The sequence below is a fragment of the Dermacentor silvarum genome, chromosome 1, assembly GCF_013339745.2.
Source record: "Dermacentor silvarum isolate Dsil-2018 chromosome 1, BIME_Dsil_1.4, whole genome shotgun sequence".
NCBI lineage: Eukaryota > Metazoa > Arthropoda > Arachnida > Ixodida > Ixodidae > Dermacentor > Dermacentor silvarum.
This window is the reverse complement of record NC_051154.1, coordinates 92,040,413-92,059,100: the sequence shown is the minus strand read 5'-3', so window position 1 is coordinate 92,059,100 and position 18,688 is coordinate 92,040,413. Positions and strand designations below refer to the sequence as shown.

At 46.6% G+C, this 18,688-nt stretch overlaps 1 protein-coding gene across 1 annotated transcript in view; it reads left to right on the top strand.

Moving 5' to 3' along the window:
• LOC119432372 (uncharacterized) overlaps positions 1 to 18,688 on the top strand; it is a 44,268-nt gene that overhangs the window by 3,300 nt on the left and 22,280 nt on the right. Inside the window, exons 2-4 of the mRNA XM_037699543.2 lie at positions 10,574 to 10,643; positions 12,081 to 12,126; positions 12,236 to 12,322. Coding sequence (XP_037555471.2) covers positions 10,574 to 10,643; positions 12,081 to 12,126; positions 12,236 to 12,322 — 203 coding nt within the window. The remainder of the gene's footprint in view (positions 1 to 10,573; positions 10,644 to 12,080; positions 12,127 to 12,235; positions 12,323 to 18,688) is intronic.

Genomic DNA, 18,688 nt, shown 5'->3' with positions numbered 1-18,688 from the left:
TTGCTCCGAGTTCTGCGTATGTGCTTGTCGACGGGAAAGCTTTAACTACACCCATTTTCTTGTTACAACGTGTTCCTGCTTTCTATATATTTGCATCTCCGGCGCTGGCTATTCATGTTTTCTTTTTCTTATTGCGCGCTGCAGTGGAACACAAGGTAGCGTGCGGTAAGAGTTGTTAATGCGATTAGCCGCATGGGATCAACACAGGCAAGTATTTCACGTTCAAATCGTGTAGGATGAAACTCATTGAACATGCAGCTTGCAAACTTTCTTTAATATTTTTGCATGCATTAAGTGCTCTCGCTCTACAGAGCAGCGCGAGATGCGGTCTTTCGCGCTACCGATAACTGCCGTGTATCGCTTCCTTGTGCCCAAGCGATAAGTACCTCCCACAATGTAGACGTTCAGCGCGCTCCATTATCTCTTAGCATTGTGTGCCCTTTGGCAAAGTGGCTTCTGAGAAGCGATGCTCCTCTCTGATCGCACACACTTTCTACACTCTAAGAAAAATGCCGGGGAAAACGGGAGTATAACGGGGCTGTTAGTCCCAAAAACGGCGCTTTCGTTCCTCAAAGGACTAACTGCAGGAGTGTGCGTGTCGTGTGCAAATTTTTGGGAGTAAGTGTTAAGTCCCTGGTCGAAAAGAGAGCAACGGCAGGACAAACAGCAACAGTTACTCCCCATGCACTTCGCCGTTTTCGTCTGTGTCGTGGAGTGGTGCGCCGAAAACGATATCGTCTATAAATCGCTGAATAATTTGAAGTTCGTGCACTGCCTGAGCCACATGCAAAGCAGCACTTCGTGTCTTCGTGAGAAAATTGCTTGAAATTTACAACGTGGAGTGTGAAGAACCATGCAAGTAATGTGCAAGCCATAAGCGAACGATACACATTAAACGCGCAAGTCATTGATGGACTGCCACATGCTCTTGGTTATTAGTATACCTAAGTTCCTTCCGTTCCTAAACGATTACAAACTTAAGTTATATGTAGCTCAAACGGGCACGCTAAGCGACAGATAAGTTCGTCTTGCGTTCCCCGTATGCGCTCGCTACACGTATACGTACATTGCGTTATGTCTCATCGCGTCATTGGGCAACTTTCTTTTTGCAGTCGCATGGTTGCAAGTAAACGCAGCGTTAGACTCTCCCCGCACAGCATACACAAAATGCCGAGTATCTTGCATTGCCGCACCTGCGTTTCGATGCTTAACCTTGTCACAGTAATATACTGATACGAACCATCAGGCGCGGATCCAGGGGGGATGTCCGGATGTCCTGACCCCCCCTCAGATTTCTGCATCGCCCCCTCGCTGACAGGGGGATGGCCCTGTCGCAAAAAAAAAAAAAAAAAAATATGGCCACCAGCATTCTTCAAAAGTATTTTTCGTGAGTACAAGTGGTATCAGCCATGTAGAAGTAAAGCTAGCTCACTCACAAGCTTAGTTGTATTCCGTAGGAGTGTGGTGTCGCGAAGTTGCCGTAGTTATTTTTTCTCATGAACACCTTGGACCTCCTGGCGCCTGCCGTGCCTTACTCGTCCCGTCGGTGGCGTCGAATGAACGAGGGGACGTCCCTTTTGCCAAGCACGCCGATGTCCGCGCGAGCGCCTTCGCGCCTGATCAACTTAGTTCCCCCTTGGGGTGTCATCGGTTGCCTCATTGGCGGTCATCGGTTCCGCGACCAACCTGTTTAATGAAAGAGATCTCTCGCTGAAGTGTTCATATATAAATAATAACAATTAACAGCTAAACTAAGAACTACGCATAGGCAACTTTTTTTAACTGTAGCACTCATTGTGATCACAGTTACACGTTGAGCGCAGTACCGTTCGTACGCTAAAAGTTTTTCATTGTAACTTCGCAGTTTTATTGTCGTACATTAAGCATAGGAGGCTCAAGCCCGCCGGATCCGTTTATCTGAGTGGGCGTCCTCGCGGAGCGGGGCGAAGCCTCAAGCCGCGGCTGGGAAGTGGGGGAGCGTGACGTCAGCGGCCAACGCCAGCGCGCGGGCCTAGGATGGCGTCGCGTGGTTAGAGAAACGGGAGCAGATGCGCGCCTTTTGTAAAAGGATGACGTCGCGTGGGAAACAAAACATGAAGACGCTGGCTCGCGCTCTCGCCTACTACGCCACATCGTTATTCTTGTAGGTGGCGTCGTGAGTCTTCATACGCGGTGATTCGCATATCGTAGACAACCAGCGTAGTGGTTGCTGCGTTGGAGGGGAGCGTTACACCCGTATTCAAGAACGTTCCTCTAGTCAACACACCACCACGACTCAAGAGAGAAGATGGCACCGCCATCCCTCCACAGAAGTGGTCACTGAGCTTCATGATCATTCACGGGAATTAATGAGAATTGTCGCGCCTTTATTCTCGATTATTCTGCGCAGTACGACAATTGAAATTTGGAGTCTGATATCTCGGATCACGGACACGCTAGAATAATTCTTCCGACTGATACTGTGTAGAAACTCGATTGTCTCTAAGTTTTCAATAGAACATACCCACTTACTGCAGTCAACAAAAAATAATTGTTCAACTTTAGTTAATTGGGCTGTTCACAGCGATAATTATCATCTCACTTTGTGCCCCCTAGCCACATAACTTATTTGCACAGGTAGTCTTCGCGTGCTTCCCAGTGCCTAACTTTAATAAAACCATAAAGCTCAGTTTTGAACACCCTGTATTATCAGGCGCAGCCGCCAAGCACATGGCTGTATTGGGTAACGTCCTTTTCCTATAAGCTCGGAGAAACCGATACCTGGCTTCGCTACAGGTCTTCTTCCTCTTTCGGGGATTTTACGTGCCAAAACCAGTTCTATTATGAGGCACGCCGTAGTGGAAGGCTCCGGATTAATTTTGACCACCTGGGGTTCTTTAACCTGCACTACAACGCAAGAACACGGGCGTTTTTGCATTTCGCCTCCATCGAAATGCGGCCGCCGCGGCCGTGATTTTAACCCGCGATCTCGTGCTCAACGCCTGAGCTGACCGAGCCACCACGGAGGGCTACAGGTGTTGCTTTGGCCGTATAAAACCCAGGTTTATCGTCAGGAAAAACGGTAAATTTCGGTAAATAAGAAAGGCTACTATCATCATCATCATTATCATCAGTCATTGGCAGAAGTTGACCCCCCCCCCCTCAGAAAAAATCTGGATCCGCCCCTGCGAACCATTTACTGTTCAAGACGAAGAGGCCAGTCGTGTCTGCGAAAACGACGACACGAGCTATAGACCAATACCACCTGGTGTTGGCTATAGACGCGGGTAGCGTTCTTCGGCGCAACCTGCGTTGCGAGCTGGGTTCTTCGGCACTTCAGTCGCGGGTTCTTGGATGAAATTGGGTGGATTCATTACTCTGCAACAATTAGCAGCGTGAGCTTTTTGCATCTTTGAAAATGAGCTCCTGGGATGACGGGCTGCTTAATTCAAGTCTTACGTTGTGATCTATCGTTTGACCTTTTAGACTAAAAAGTTAGTCTAATTGTCATAATTACTTGTCTATATATTACTACCTCGAGCCATCTTAAAACATATTCCTCTCTGGTAAAAGCTATCCTCAGGAAATTGCTTGATTATCGCAAATATTTTTATTTTCAAGGAATTTTGAAGACATCTTCAGAGACACCCTGCATACGCACGTAGCCGCTGATGTAATATGTACACGAAGTGATCATCTTTAGTTTTTATGGAATATTTAAAAATCGCCTGCGACAGATAGCCGCGCGAGTTGCCGCTCGAGGCACTTTGCGTGTATTCGCGGGTTTCTTTTACGCTTGGAAAAACACTTTTATGTAACACGTATTGAGCAAAAGAAAGCTGTATCGGGAGTTTTTAATCTTCCTCTACAATTTTCTCATTGACACTTTTCATGTAATTGTAATATTTGAGAATTTGATTAATTAATTAAGGCTAATTATGTAATTAGGCGGAATGTAAAAAATAATCTGAGTATCTCCAAGCGACAGCAAACAACATTACCTTGGTTCTGTCCAGCTACGTGGCATTTGCATATTTTAAAATCTTGGCGCATGATAGTTGGGACACCCTGTATATACTGTACACCATCAAGTGCCCTTTAACTAAATATCTGCGAGTTGCTTGTTTGAACATTCTGTTTAATATCGTGGTTTTAGCGTGTGAAAAACCCCAGAAATTAATTTTCCATTCTGTCTTAGTCCGCTATCAGCGGTCAAGATAAAATTTCAACTCGTTAAGATATATATGCGGAAATAACTCGCAGATTCGCCCAGAGAACAATCATTTCATTTCGTTTTTATTCGGACATTTCATGAAATACCCACGAAGAGAGGCAAAAGGAGACAATATGTCTCCTGACTAGGCCTACTCTTCGTGCGGCACTTCAGACAGCTACAGCAAAGCAGAACGAGTGACAAACAATATAGTATGTATAGAGAAGAAGCAGACAAAGCATTTCTCTTTTCTTAGTTACATGCAATGCGTGTGTTAGTTATACATCAATGTGTATAAAACATTTGACACATTATATAATGAAAGCAATTAGCAAAATACTACGAAGCATTCACAAATGTGGCAATACGGATTTGTGCTTAATTCGATACACATGGTAGGAGTTTAGTTTCTGATTACATGCAGACAGTTGATTTTTTAACACGTGGGTAAATTTCTGCCTAAATTGCAATGTTAGTGGTTTCTTTCGCATATTCTATGATATCAGGATATTTATTACATTGTGCAATAATTTGGTGATTTATTGACTGCATTCCATAGTTTGTGCGACATATTGGCCCGACAAGTGCTACAACACGCAGATTATGTGAAATATTTCTGTTCAGGAAAATATGAGAAAACAGTGAAAACAGCAAGAAAATCTTGCTTTATCTTCCTAAATACTAGCGCTGCTAGTGGATGTTTGTAACAGTATGAGAACGGCATCACATTATGCGCACGAAAGAGTGACACATCGTTTTGGGTTGTGTAACTTATTAGATGTAGAGCACGCTTTTGCAGGGATATCAGCTTGTCGGCATCCGTTTTGTTACAGGTTCCCCAGACCGAAATGCGATTTACAACAAAATGTGATTCACAAGTTGGGTTTGCATAGCGGGGAATTTTCTGTTTTGAAGTACACCGGCATATCAAGAAAAAGCTCCCTCAAATATTCTCTTTTCCCAAATGCCGCCCATGCCGGTCCATTCCTTCCACGGGGGTATCCGGAACACTGAGCTACACCGGGGGCAGATCCGTCACGTGTGATCTTCGGCTTTTAAGCTGTATATTATGCATATATTAGATTCAATTACTCCTAAAAAAGACTCGAGTGCCTTTGTTTGAGAAGTAGTAAAGAAAGTCTCGTGGTCACGTTAAATCCACTAAGATAATCGTTAGTGTTCGTGATAACGCGCCGTTTTGTACACAGGCCGGCGGCGTATATATCCGACGCAACTGTTCCGGTCGTTCCTCACACTGCTGCTTGCTGCGTTAGGGCCGCCTCGCAATGAAGCCAAACCGCGTGCCGACCGAGCCGCGACGCGCTGTCTGCACACACTGGGGAGCGCGCTTCCTCTTCGTTGCCCCGGCAGTGTTTATCAGCCTCCCTGGGTTCCAAGGTTCGCAGATATATGCCCGTGAGAAACAAGTGTGCGCCGCGCGCAGATTACAATGGCAAACACATAGCTGCAGAGCGAAAACGAAGGTCACGCCTTTGTGGCCGGCCACCTACCCGCTGATCTGAGCGTGCGCTACAGCTGAGAGATTTGTTTTAGTTTTACCGCATACCGAAACCTCTACTTGGCGCGCGTTTGATACATTCGCGCTGATCTCGCCTTCTTCGCGTATGCCTTCGCCACACTATACCTTCGTTTTCCAACAGAACGTCTACATCCTCATTACGCTGCGCGCAGCGAAGCACCTCGTTTGGCTACGGAAAGCAATCAAACGCCAACGCAGAAAAAACGAAAAGTTATCTCTCTCTCGGTCTTCTTCTTTTCTGTTCTTTTTGTTGCTGGCAAGCGGAGGGGGAAAAAATCAGGAATGCGCGTGCTACTCATTCTTGGACATGTAATGTGGCTCCCAAGCTAGGAAGGAAGGAAAGGCAGGGAGGTTAACCAGTTTAGCACAACCGGTTTGCTACTCTACACATGGGAGCGGGCTGGGGAAGAATGAAAGATGGGGAGGAGAGAGAGAGAGAGAGAGAGCACATAGCACAGCACACACACTGTCTGTCACAGTCCGTCACTCTTGCGTGGTACGTGACATCACTGTCACAGCCGATTGTCCAAGCCCGTTTCTTTGAAAAAGCTAAGTATAGTCCCTTCGTCGCCTTCAGCTCCGATGTCTTCTGTCGACGACATGTGAGAATCGTTTCAACTGACATTGGTCTATTGTCAAGGTGCGCTAGAGCGGACGCCAGGGACTGTCTCTGAACAGTGTATTCAGGACAGACGCATATAATGTGCGTCTGCTCGCAAAGATAGGCATTGCAAAGAGCGTTGTCGGCCATTCCAATAAGAATTGAATAAGATTTCGTGAATGCCACCCCTAGCCATAAGCGATAAAGCAGAGTGGCCTCTCTTCGGTGGAGTCCCAAGTCAGGAACCTCGACAGGTGCCAAATTGGGCCATTTTGAAACGATGCACTGTAATCAGCGCACAATACGAATAAAGTATACGATCAAGAATCTATATGCATGGGACCAGTGCTGTTCAGCGCTAGCACTTCCTGAAGCGACACCACGTACCCCAACTAGCAACAAAGCTCAAGTTAAGATTCTTGAGAAACCTTGAGAATGGGTTTAAAATGCTTAAAACGTTTAACATGTTTAAAATGAGAGAGGGCTGTGAGGTGCACACGAACAAGTCGCGGTACAATTAATACCACTCCACAATTACTTTATTGATTTCTCGTTGTTGCCATTCTCCCACTGGTTGTACGTGTCATATTATCATTTGTGGTTGAACTACACATTATGACGGCGTTATACGCTGCGCACGGATCGCAAGCATTACAACGTCCTTCGCTCTAGGTTCTTCTGCATTGATTGGCATTAAATAAACCTGCTCCATGAACGTTATGCTATTCTGACAGCTTTGATTTACCCCTGGGGCCGAAACTCGGAAGATGACAAAGAAACTTGAAAGGAAGTTTTGGACCACGCAGTGACCGTTGGAACTGAAAATGATAGCGGAGACCAAACGCAGGTAGATTTTATGAGTTGGTTGATCCCGTGTAGAAAAGGTAACCAGCGCAGAGTAATAGAATGGACGCCCTAAGGGAAGGGAAACGCGATGTGATGACATCCGAATGAAGTGGTGACAACAGAAAATTTGCTCGCGTAAGGACAGGTTTGGTTGATGCAGTAATAAGATTTCAATAAATAAGAAATCTCTGGAAGAGTCACAGAGAGAGGCCACACTCCTGCAGTGGACTTAAGATAGACGGATGATAATGAAAACAACGATGATGACGGTATTAAAGCATAGTTAGTTTAACTTGGCAACTCTTGTGCGTCTCTGAACATCATGTCGCGCATGTCGGACAGAGGGTATTTTACACTGGCCAAATGCCTCGCAGACCCGAATATCGACCGCGGGATTGCCACAAGCTGCTTCCGAGGACTGAGCGATTAAGTTTTACGATACGTGCGTCTAAGTGCCCTTCACGGAGGTGCGTAAACTAACGGGTAGCCGCGTACGGTGCTTGCAAATGCATTTGGAAAGACTAATAACGCACATTTGGCCACTTCTCAAGCCACCTTTCCCTCATTCACCGCGACCCATAAGCGCGAGATTGGAATAGCTCCGGGAACCTTGACAGGATTTCGGAAACGACCGCGCCACGTTTCTGTCTCATCAGTTTGTATTCACTCTTGCGCCATATCGACCAACGACCGTGAAGCTCCACGGCTATGGCGGACGTCCGCGCGTCTGCTCATCCAAGGTTTTTATTTAGCGCTAATATGTTTCTAATATAGGTCGCAACGTTGCGTCGTGTGACATTTGGGCGCGCCGCGTGCGCATTTGATATCATCACCTGCCCGTTGCATGTTGCTTGGCATGCGATACATGCAGAGCGCCTAGATAACTGTAGCATTCCGTTATCTGTGTGAGCGAAGCTTTGGAGATGACGAAACTGTACCTTAACGGAAAGGAATGCACGCGTAAACATGCATTCTGTCGCTTTGTGCTTCGCGTCAAGCGTTTGTTTGCATCTGCTGTAACGCGCCTTGAGTTCGTTTTATATGAAATTGTGCGCATGTGTGATAGCTATTTTCCAACCTGCGTCGAGTGCACTTTCTTCTTTGATCGGCTTCATGACATAATTATATATATATATATATATATATATATATATATATATATATATATATATATATATATATATATATTCGCCATACCTTCCTTATTCTGTGAGCGTGAGGATGGTCGGGTCAGTTATAGTTGCACCCCCCCCCCCCCTACCTTTCTTTTTCATAACGCAAAGTTAAAGCAAAGACCACTAGCCGGGGCTAAAGTCAACTTAGGCGAGCCCTAGATGTAAAATTATAGAGATGACTATACTCTGAAAGTGTCTTCTGCATAATGAAATACGGATACGATCCCGGCCGCGGCGGCCGCATTTCGAATCCCTTTACCCCTCCCCCGGTACAGGGTAGCCAACCGGAGATAATCTCTGGTTAACCTCCCTGTCTTTCCTTTACCTTTTTCCTCTCTCTCTCTCTCTCTCGATGAGGGCAAAATGCAAAAAAAAAAAAAAAAAAGAAAGAAACGCTCGCATACTGAGATTTAAGTGCACATTAAAGAACTCCCCGGGTGATATAAATTAATCCGGAGTCCTCCACTACCTGTACGTTTTAGCACGTAAAGCTCCAGACTTTTTTTTTTCTTTTTTTTGCATGCATAATAAAGTAAAAGACGAGATCATGAATGTTACGCTTCTATGTTCCACAGCTGCTATAGCAATAAGAAGTTGACGATAGGCAGCACAGTGTACTTCGAGTAAAGTTTTCGAAACTTTGCAATTCGCCATATGTTTCGTCTTGTGGAAACCTCTGCGCATACCTGCTTAACCCGTCGCAGTGGCGCAGTGGCTATGGCGTTCTGCTGCTGTGTACGAAGTCGCGGGTTCATTCTCGACCGCGGCGGCCGCATTTTGACGGAGGCGCAATACAAGAACGCTTACAAAGGTACTTTGATTTAGATGCACGTTAAAGAACTTCAGGCGGTCAAAATTAATCCGGAGGCCTCCACTGTGGTCTCTTTAGTTTTATTTTAGAATATTAAACTCAATCAATCAATTAATAAATCAATCAATCACGAGCATGTTTAGAACATCCGGAGTAACGTGATGTACAGGCGCCGTGGCACTTCAAGGTCATGTACGTGGGTTATTAAAGTTGGCATGTGTACTCTAAAGGAATAGTATATATATATATATATATATATATATATATATATATATATAGATAGATAGATAGATAGATAGATTGGAGTGGGAAGAACAATACGAACAAAGAAAGTTTCCAAGAATAATTAGTTGACCGCGTGATCATCCCTCCGGTAACATTTTACGCCGAAAGTGCATGACATGCCCTTTCTCCTTTGTATGAAAGGCGCAAGGAATCGTTCGGTCAAGCACCTATAAATGTTAAAGGGAATCCTTGCTAGGCTAGTGCATGATTTATGACGAGCGAATCGGAGCAAACAAAGGACAAGGGACGAAGTAAAGCAGCAGAAAGCGCGCCCTTCCTGTTAGTTTGTCTTCCTCTGTCTGCGCCAGCTTTCTAACTATATAAAGAAGAACCTATAAGTTGTTTCGCACTTCGAAGTGCTTTGCTCTGTTCAGCTTGCACATATGCATCGCTGAATTTTTATACGCGCATAGTCTCGCATTACGTCGTTGTCATGTAAACATTGCGATTAGTTCGCGTATATTTAAAACGTAAACGAAGCCTGCCCCGTATTTCGGGAAAAACAAGAAAAAAGAAAAAAAGAAGAAAGAGGGAGGGGGTGGGTGAGGGAGCTTATTTTAGTGTTTCTAATCCACGTGCCTAGTTTCAACAGGTGACAATACGCCGCTAACATGCGCACTTTCCCACGAGGCGAATATAATGCTTTACGCCAAAGTGAAACGAGTTTCACGTGGTGATATTCTCTTTACAGCGGGCTCTGTGTTTATATTTACGCTTCAACTGTGAGGAGGGGAAGGGGATGCGCCTATCGAAACATGCTGACGATAACAGGTGACACAGGGAGGTGGAATGCGCACTACAAGCCGATAAAGACACGCGTAAGATCCGTGGGACGGTTGTTGGCATAACAGAGCGCGCTGAAGAATGCATGCATGCCTGCGTCAGGAAAGATACAGGGGACGAGAAGAGCACAGTGCTGAGCTATTTTGGGGGTATATCTGAAACGTGAAAACAAAGGGGAAAAAAAAAAAAAAGAACGGCAGATAAACGGTGACGAGGCCACGCTGTGGCGAGGAGAGTGGCCTGGGGACCACGCAGTCTCTCTCGCACAGTGCACGCTGTAGACGCGGCACATCGCCACTACTGCGACTCATCTGAGCGCCTCCTGTCTTGTGATTTGCAGTCCGCACGAGAACCGCACGATGCCGGAGAAGAGCAACACCGGAGGCTCCAAGAACAACGACCGATGGAAGGTGCGTAAATAGAAGCATGCTCGCCTCAAGAGCCTCCAAACCCCCCAAATGTGGTGGCCCGCATTCCGCATGCATGGATCGCGCGCGAGTATACTTTCGTAGCGCCATAGAAACGGTCTCGACGTCCCATATGAAGGTGTGAGAGAGGTCATATATTGGGGGATTGTTGGACTCACTTTCAACGTCCTGGTGTGTACGAGAAGCGCGCCGACATCCAACTATAGTATCTCGCAAGAATGAGACTGCGCTCTAGCTTCGCAATGAAGCGCAGCCGTGCTCGGCCGTATAGCCAAGTCGTTCACCCTTCTGTTGGCGGAGCGCAAACAACGCTCACGATGGGCGATAGCCCTGGAAGCGCGCTCTTCCTTAGGTCAAAGGCGCAGGCAGTGAAGCGCCGCGCGTCGACGCTGCGTGCTGCGCGTACACACTCATGTGTGTACGCCGTCAAGGCTGGTTGCGAACCCGATGTGACAGTCGCGTTTCTTCGGTTGTTTTCGTCGCAAGAAAAAGTTGGGCAAACGATAGCTCAAATGTCCCGCTATTTGTCTGCGCGACCCCTGTAGTCGCACACGTGCGCCCCGTGGTCGCAGCTGTATACAGGGCATCTGCGGAACATTAGCAGCGGTGGGAGCAGTTTTGCGTGGCACCAATTACTTCCAATTCGACTCATCTGCGGAATAAGCTCACACCTGTAGTTCCGACGATGAGTTTGTTCTGACACTCCCACAATCACTTGTAAACTTGACGTAATCATTTTTCGTATGTAGCTCGACAAATGCATGTGACGAAGGGCTCTAAGACGCATTGGGTTGATTGAAAACCTTTATTCACCCGACCAACATTGGATCATATTTGCGTGTACCAGCCACGCATGGCAGTGAGAGCCATCCTCTTTATGCGGGGATCAACGGGCAGATATATATTACCCCCCCCCCCCCCTCCTCTTTCAGGTGCCCACATACTTCATTAATGCATGTCCATGTACGATCATGTCCTTGCATGTTTGTCAGTGCCTTTGTACTGACATTTTAGGTCGCATTTCTTGGCCCGCAGCTGTGTGACATGGCGCCGTTAACAGAACACGTAAAATCGAATGATATTACAACTATATTTTGTTTAGGTATCCTGCAGGCGAACAAATACAGAAAGAAATTCGGTATAAAAAAAAAAGAAGAAACTGAGTCATTGCCGTCTGCAGCGGCACAACCTATGTAAAGGTCTCCAGGATGAAACAGTGATGCCGTCCGCGTCGGCTTGGGGTACACCGGACGCCATTTAGTCGCTAGCGACGTCACCCAGTAATTTGGAGAAAGCGCGCCATGAGCTCACTCGCGTCTGGCCCGCTGACTGCTATGCCCGGCGTTTCCTGCGTACGCCGCTGCGCGTTGCTCGCGCGAGAAGAAAGGCACTGACAGACGCGCATCATCCCCGTTGCAGGTGAAGGCGATTCCATTTCCCCCGTCGGCGGAGAGGAGGGACACAGGCAAGTATCCTCGCACAACGCTTGATGGGATAGCGCGCGCGGTGGAGAAGCCATCCTCTGGGCATCCGGGAGAAGCGCGCGCCTGGACGCCTTACTGCTCTTTGCGCAGGCTTCCGGGAATACCACCCCGGCGTGCTGCATCCTCGATCGGGAGGCAGCAGTCCGACCTCGCCGCAGCCCAGCCAAGGCGGATGGAGTAAGTAGAGCGACATGACGCGCGCACGTGCGCGATCGCAGCGTCGGCCGAAATTCTCGGCCGGTCGCAATTTCGGTGGTGCTTGCAAGCACCAGCGCCGCGAGCCCAGAATTGGGGTCAGACGCCCACTGTGCCACCGCCGCGGTAGTGCTTACAGGATTTCACAAAGCGTGAAGGGAAACTCTATTCCCGCTCCTTGCCGTCCGCGTTGTCGGGGTGCAAAAAAAGACCGTTGCATGTCTTAATGACGCGGTTTGAAGAAGTGGTTCTGGATTCGTCATCTCAGCGGGCGGCACTGATGCGATGCAGGCGGGATAACCCCGTCTTTTGTGTCGCGAGGTTGGTTACGTGCTCATATTCGTGGAGCGGGGCACTCGACCGAGGGCTTCGCACAATGAAGGAGTTCGCCGCCCACAATGTTTCCCAGAAAGCGCTACAGGTATACACTACCAACGTCCTCACAATGCATTCTTATTCCTTATATAGCATTATGCGTGCATGCTGAGTCCGTTCGTCTTACATCACCACGACTTAGGCACCCACGCGAGGACATCCCTGTTATGGAGCTCGCGGTATTTACTTGAGGACATGCGTTTCTCAATTGTCTTATAAACGTGCACCTGGAGGGAATTACTCCAATTCCACATAAAACGGTAAGAATTCATAGCCTTTATTTAAAGATATCTGTGGCCCGATGTTGGTAAATTCAAACTGGAACATGCTGAAGCAAGTCGTTTTCTTTGAAAGATTTGAAAATAAACGTAAGATATAGGTATTTGTTACGCCGCCTTCTGTATGTGTGCTTTTTAAGTTGACACAAGGGGCAGTGGTTAAAAATTTTAATTTCTCAAGTGGTATAAGAATTTTGCATAACACGTACATGTAGCCATGGATTGCCGTCAGTACTGAGACACGTAAGTGAAATAACTTTTCCCGGCTCACGGAGAAGGGTAATGAGCCAAGCAGCAATGAGGGAGCTCTTGAGCAACATGGTTCACATCCTGAGCAACCAGAATTAACCAGAATTGTAGTGACCATGCTGCTAGTAAATGAAGTCTACTGCAATTTGCACGATGGGATGAGCGTGTATTTCTTGCAGTCTGCGAATTTGATTAAATTTACTGCCGCTTTCTCCTGGGTATACTGAGTTCGTTACGAGGCCGTATCAGTAGGATGGGATCAGAACATGTTGGGTGTCATTTCAAGACACTCTCAAGACGGCGCTATAGATTCTCAAAAGTACCTCCTGACGGTACCGCCAAGGTGCACCGATATGTAGCTGTTGCCGCCAGCTTCGATGAAAGCCGAATTTCCGGAGAATCTTCAATCTTAATTGTCATCGTCGCTGGCTGCATTTTCCCGATTCGCCTGCTAAGAACAACGACAACAACGACGACGACTACGAATGCGACGATGATGCATGATGATGATGATGATGATAATAATAATAATAATAATAATAATAATAATAATAATAATAATAATAATAATAATAATAATAAATTTACATAATAAAGCTATTCATTTGGTTTTGAAGCAGTCCTCTCGGCGCTGATGTGAGGATGAGGTTGACTTCGCTTTCTCGCGGCTCAATTACTTTAATGTTCTGTAATATAACGGCTTTTCACTTTTCTATATGAGGCAGGAATGCATCGAAAAAGTCAGTTTTTAGACACTTTCGGCCTTGAAATCGTTCATTCCATTTATCTATACGGGGAGCTGCGGGATAGGAGTTAAGTCAAGTGAGCGCTGCTAAGCCAGACTAGTGATTTGAAGGATCGCTGATGTGGCTTTAGCGTTAATGCTGTTTAGGCAAGCACGGCATCGGTCTTGGGGAAGCGCAGGTTTCGGAAGGCGACTTGCTTACTTTGACGTCAAATATTGAATGCCAGGAAGCGAATAACGTCAAGTGTTCGCGTTTCACTGTGCAGCTGTGCTTGATGGAACGAATTGGAACACACCCAGTGTATACAGAACGAAACGGTTTGCGAATTCGGCCGTTGATTTTTCTCATTGTAATTATCAGAACGCGCCTGCCTGCGTGGAAGGCTCTTGCGATCGCAAAAGCTTCCTGCGACAGTCGAGTGCCCGTTATGACAATTTCCCCGTAGAGCTTGCCGCGAAACTCCTCCTTTTCAGGGGCGGAATTCGCCAAGCTATTCGTTCGTCAGTGCTGCTTGCCGTTGGCTGTCCTGTCCGTCTTTACAAATAATAAGCCCGACATCACGATTCGCCGGCGTCTGCTGTAACTTAAGAACGTTTCATGAATATCGTCCCTGGGCCAGTATACTAGAACTATCCATTAGCTCGATTCCATTCCTTTTCTATCATCCCCCTTTCATGACCGGTCGATCGTGATAGGCGGAGCGCCGCTCAGACCTCTGACGAAGCGCGACAAAGGAAAGAACTTGAATAGAACCGTTACATTATACCGGCCGCTTTATTTGCTTTTTCAGCGGCCGAATTCACGAAGCTTTTCGTTCGCAAGGACACTGGCCGACCGCCTTCGTTATATAATGCTGCTATCCTGATTGGCCGGCGCCTCTTCTTACGAAAACCGCTCGTACGAACTGTTTTGTGAAATCGGCCTCGTGGGCTCGCATTCAGGAAACTTATCTCGTGTAAGTGAGTGGCCGCCCGCCAAGACTAGCCATCGTCTTGACAATCGCTTTGACCACTGAAGCATGCTAGAACGCCGAACGTACAGCCGACCTCAAAGGTTTTGCGAGCACCAAATTCGCAATAAATGTTAAATTTCCTCGCGACTTCTTCGCTCAGCCTGAAATTTAGGTGAGCGACGTGGTGGTCGTAAGTGAAAGTATTTAGGGGTTTGCGAATGGTAGTTTTTGAGACCGAATCGAATAGAATAGTGACAGACGCGGATGAAATCGAAAATCATTAAACTCGAACAATTTTACATACTGCTATTCACACCATTGGAACGTTTCTGTCATTACACTGCACATTATAAAGCATGCTTTATAACTGAGCATTGAACAACTAACTTAAACAGTTTGTTATCAAACTCGGGACTCTTCGGAGCATACGTGGTCATGCATTATGATATAAAGTTAAGAAATGCAGGCTTAATTGTTCGGCAATTAATACATGTTTATATCTTCGCGACCAAATCGTAGCTGCACCGATGGCAGTGCGAAAAGAAAAAGCGCTTTTTCTCAAGTTCGAATAGTCGCGGCAGATGGTGCCACTATTGTATAAGGTATGTTGCAATGAAACGTATTAATATTTAATCCACCCGCCGCGGTGGCTTAGTGGCTATGGATTGGCTCTTCTGAGATCGAGGTCGCGGGTTCATTTCGGCCTCGGCGGCTTCATTTCGATGGAGGCGAAATGCAAGAACGCTCGAGTACTTATATTTAGGTGCACGTTAGAGAACCCCAGATGGTCAAAATTAATTCGGAGTCCCTCACTACGGCGGGCCTCATAATCAGATCGGGGTTATGACATGTAAAACCTCAGAATGTAATTAATTAATTAATATTTCATCCAGTAAGAGGACACAGGTGATCCATTCTTTAAGTGTAGTCGAACGGCTTTATAACGAACTGCTTGGGACGTCCGAAATAATTCGTCATACAGGTCACTTCGTTGTCAAGGTCGCGCACCGCACAGTTCACAATAGAACCGGGACAGAATTATTCCTTCGTTATATATGCAGGTCATTTCGTTGTAGAGGTGTCGGTTGTAGAGGCGCTGACCGGTAGTACAAAATAGTACCCACAGCCGAATGGGGTGTTTAAACAACATTTTATTGCGAGCGATTGTGTTTAGCCGGAAAAGTCTGCCTGTCTGAGCGACGCAGCGTGCGGTCTACTGTGATGTCCACTGTGGATGGGATGAGAGTTATAACATTTTTGCTTCAATTTAATGCTTGATCGTGTACAGTGGACGACGTAAAGTATTTGAAAAGTATTCGAAAAATATTCGGATTTTTGAAATAGTACCTATTCGATTCGGGGACTGAATCGAATAGAATATTCGATTAGTTATTCTAAAGTATCGAATATTCGCACAAACCTAGGAGTATACATTGCACATTTCGTTCCGAGGGTAGGTGTATTAGCTGTAATATAATTTCCCTTTTGTGATTTCTTTGCACGAGTTGAGGGTCTAGTTGGTTCGACATTCTCAAGTAGCAGCGCAGAAAGGAAAAATGACAAAAGAACGTAAAACGCGTGTGGCGTCAACGTTACATTATTTTGTTCCTGTGCTGCTGCCTTAGTATATTTGTTTGTTCTTTCTCGGATTCTGTGCTCCGCGAAAATTATTGCCGTTCGGGGTGCGCACGCCTGTGAATCACGTTTATTTATGCTTGCGATATTTACTTATGCGAAAATTGTGCGAAAATTATGCGAAAGGAGCGCACCGTTGTGGTCAAGAGCCCCTGATAGAGATCCGTAGCTTTTTTTTTCTTTTAGCCGATAATCGCTGACTTTTGACATTTCCACTAGGAATCGCACCAAGGCTGAAGACTGACAAAACACCGCGGTAGTTCCTACTGCAAATAATCGCCACAAAATAGGAAGAGGAGAGAGAGAGAAGAAAGGGGAAAGACAGGGAGGTTAACCAGAGGGGAAGGTCCGGTTTGCTGCCTTACGCTGGGGAGAGAGTGGAGGGGGAGGTAAAGGGACAGTAAAGTAGAGCTAGATAAAGAAAGGGAGCACAGATGCACAATCACAGTCAGTCACTGTCACCGCATACAATCACTGCACAGCACAGTAGCACTTGAAGCACTGTAAACATCAGTTCGGGCTACAGCCGCTTGTCCAATTCTGTAGTCTTTAAAAAATTGCAACAGAGCTATCGTCTCCCTCCGCTGCGATGTCTTGTGATGTCGGCATTTTAAAATGGTTTCTTCTGTTAACGGTCTTTGGTCCAAGCGTGCTATCGCGCTTGCGAGCGATCGTCTCTGTAAATTGTAGCGAGGACAGTCACAGAGAAGGGGTTGAAGAGTCTCCTCGCTACCACAATCATCACACGAGGCGTCGTCGGCCCATCCGATTCTGAAAGCAAAAGACTTCGTAAAGGCTACTCCTAGCCATATTCGATAAAGCAGGGTAGCTTCGCGTCGGCAGAGACCAGCTGGGATGTGAAGGCGTAGAGAAGAGTCTAGGTGGTGCAGCCGGTTGCTTTCAAAACTTCCTGCGTTCCACAGGGAGAACGTGATATCGCGGGTGAGCATTCGAAGTTTTCGAGTGACATCTGTCCTTGATAACGGTATTGGTTCCTCTTCGTCGCCTTGAAGGGCCGACCGAGCAGCGTTATCGGCGTGTTCGTTTCCTATGACACCGCAGTGACTTGGAAGCCACTGAAATGTCACGTGGCGTCCTTTCTCAGTCAAGGTATGGATTAGTTCTCTAATCTAGAATACCAGTTGTTCGTGTGGTCCACGTCGCAGGGCTGATAGCAAAGACTGCAGTGCTGCCTTCGAGTCACTAAATATTGACTATCTTCGAGGTTGTTCTTGGCTGACGCGACGAAGTGCAGTGCGAAGAGCTGCAAGTTCCGCAGCCGTCGATGTCGTTGGGTGACACGTCTTGAAACTGATGGTGGTGGCTTTCGCTGGGAATACCACGGCTCCAGAGGAACACTGGAGAGTTGCCGATCCGTCAGTATAAATATGTACGTGGTTGGCTGAAAATATTCGCTGAAACGAGAAACTGAAACGAGAACCTCTCGTGCAAAAGGAGCAGCGTTAGCTGTGTAAGGGCAGGTATAATGACAGCTCAGATTTTTTTTTTCTGATTCCTGGAATGGTGAGGTGCACTGCAATGTATTTGCGTCACAAAATCCACGTGGAACTCTTAGGTGAATTCGAGTTTTTTCATGTACGTTTCCTCCACATTTTGTGCAGCAGATTATCACAGGGGCGTTATTTATGGACTTGTCTGTTTACCTGTTATCAATATGTTATATTTATGGACTAACAACTAACTACCGCTGTTTATCCAAACATATGTTGCAGCGTCACTTATTTCATCGTCCGTAAATGATAGACTGATGAAAGTTGCATAATTAGCCTGGAGCAGTTTGAGTGGCGCCCTCTCGTATGTGACGTCAGCTGGGGACTCTGCGGTTAAGACGCGCGCGTGTTCGCTATGTTATGTGAAGGTTGTTCGACGTGCCTGTCCTTCTGCTCGTCGCTTCTGCTCGAGCTTCTGAATACCGCGCGAGTCTACAAGTTTGTACTGTAGAGTGTGCGGAATGGTCTAGTGCGCTATAACGTGTGTCCTAGCTACGTTAGCCAAACTGTTCAAAGAAACAAAAATTTAAAAAGCGCTGCAAGATGCAATTATAAGACCAACGGTGTTCGGCCGTCAGAGGTCTGGCAACCAAACCCCGTAA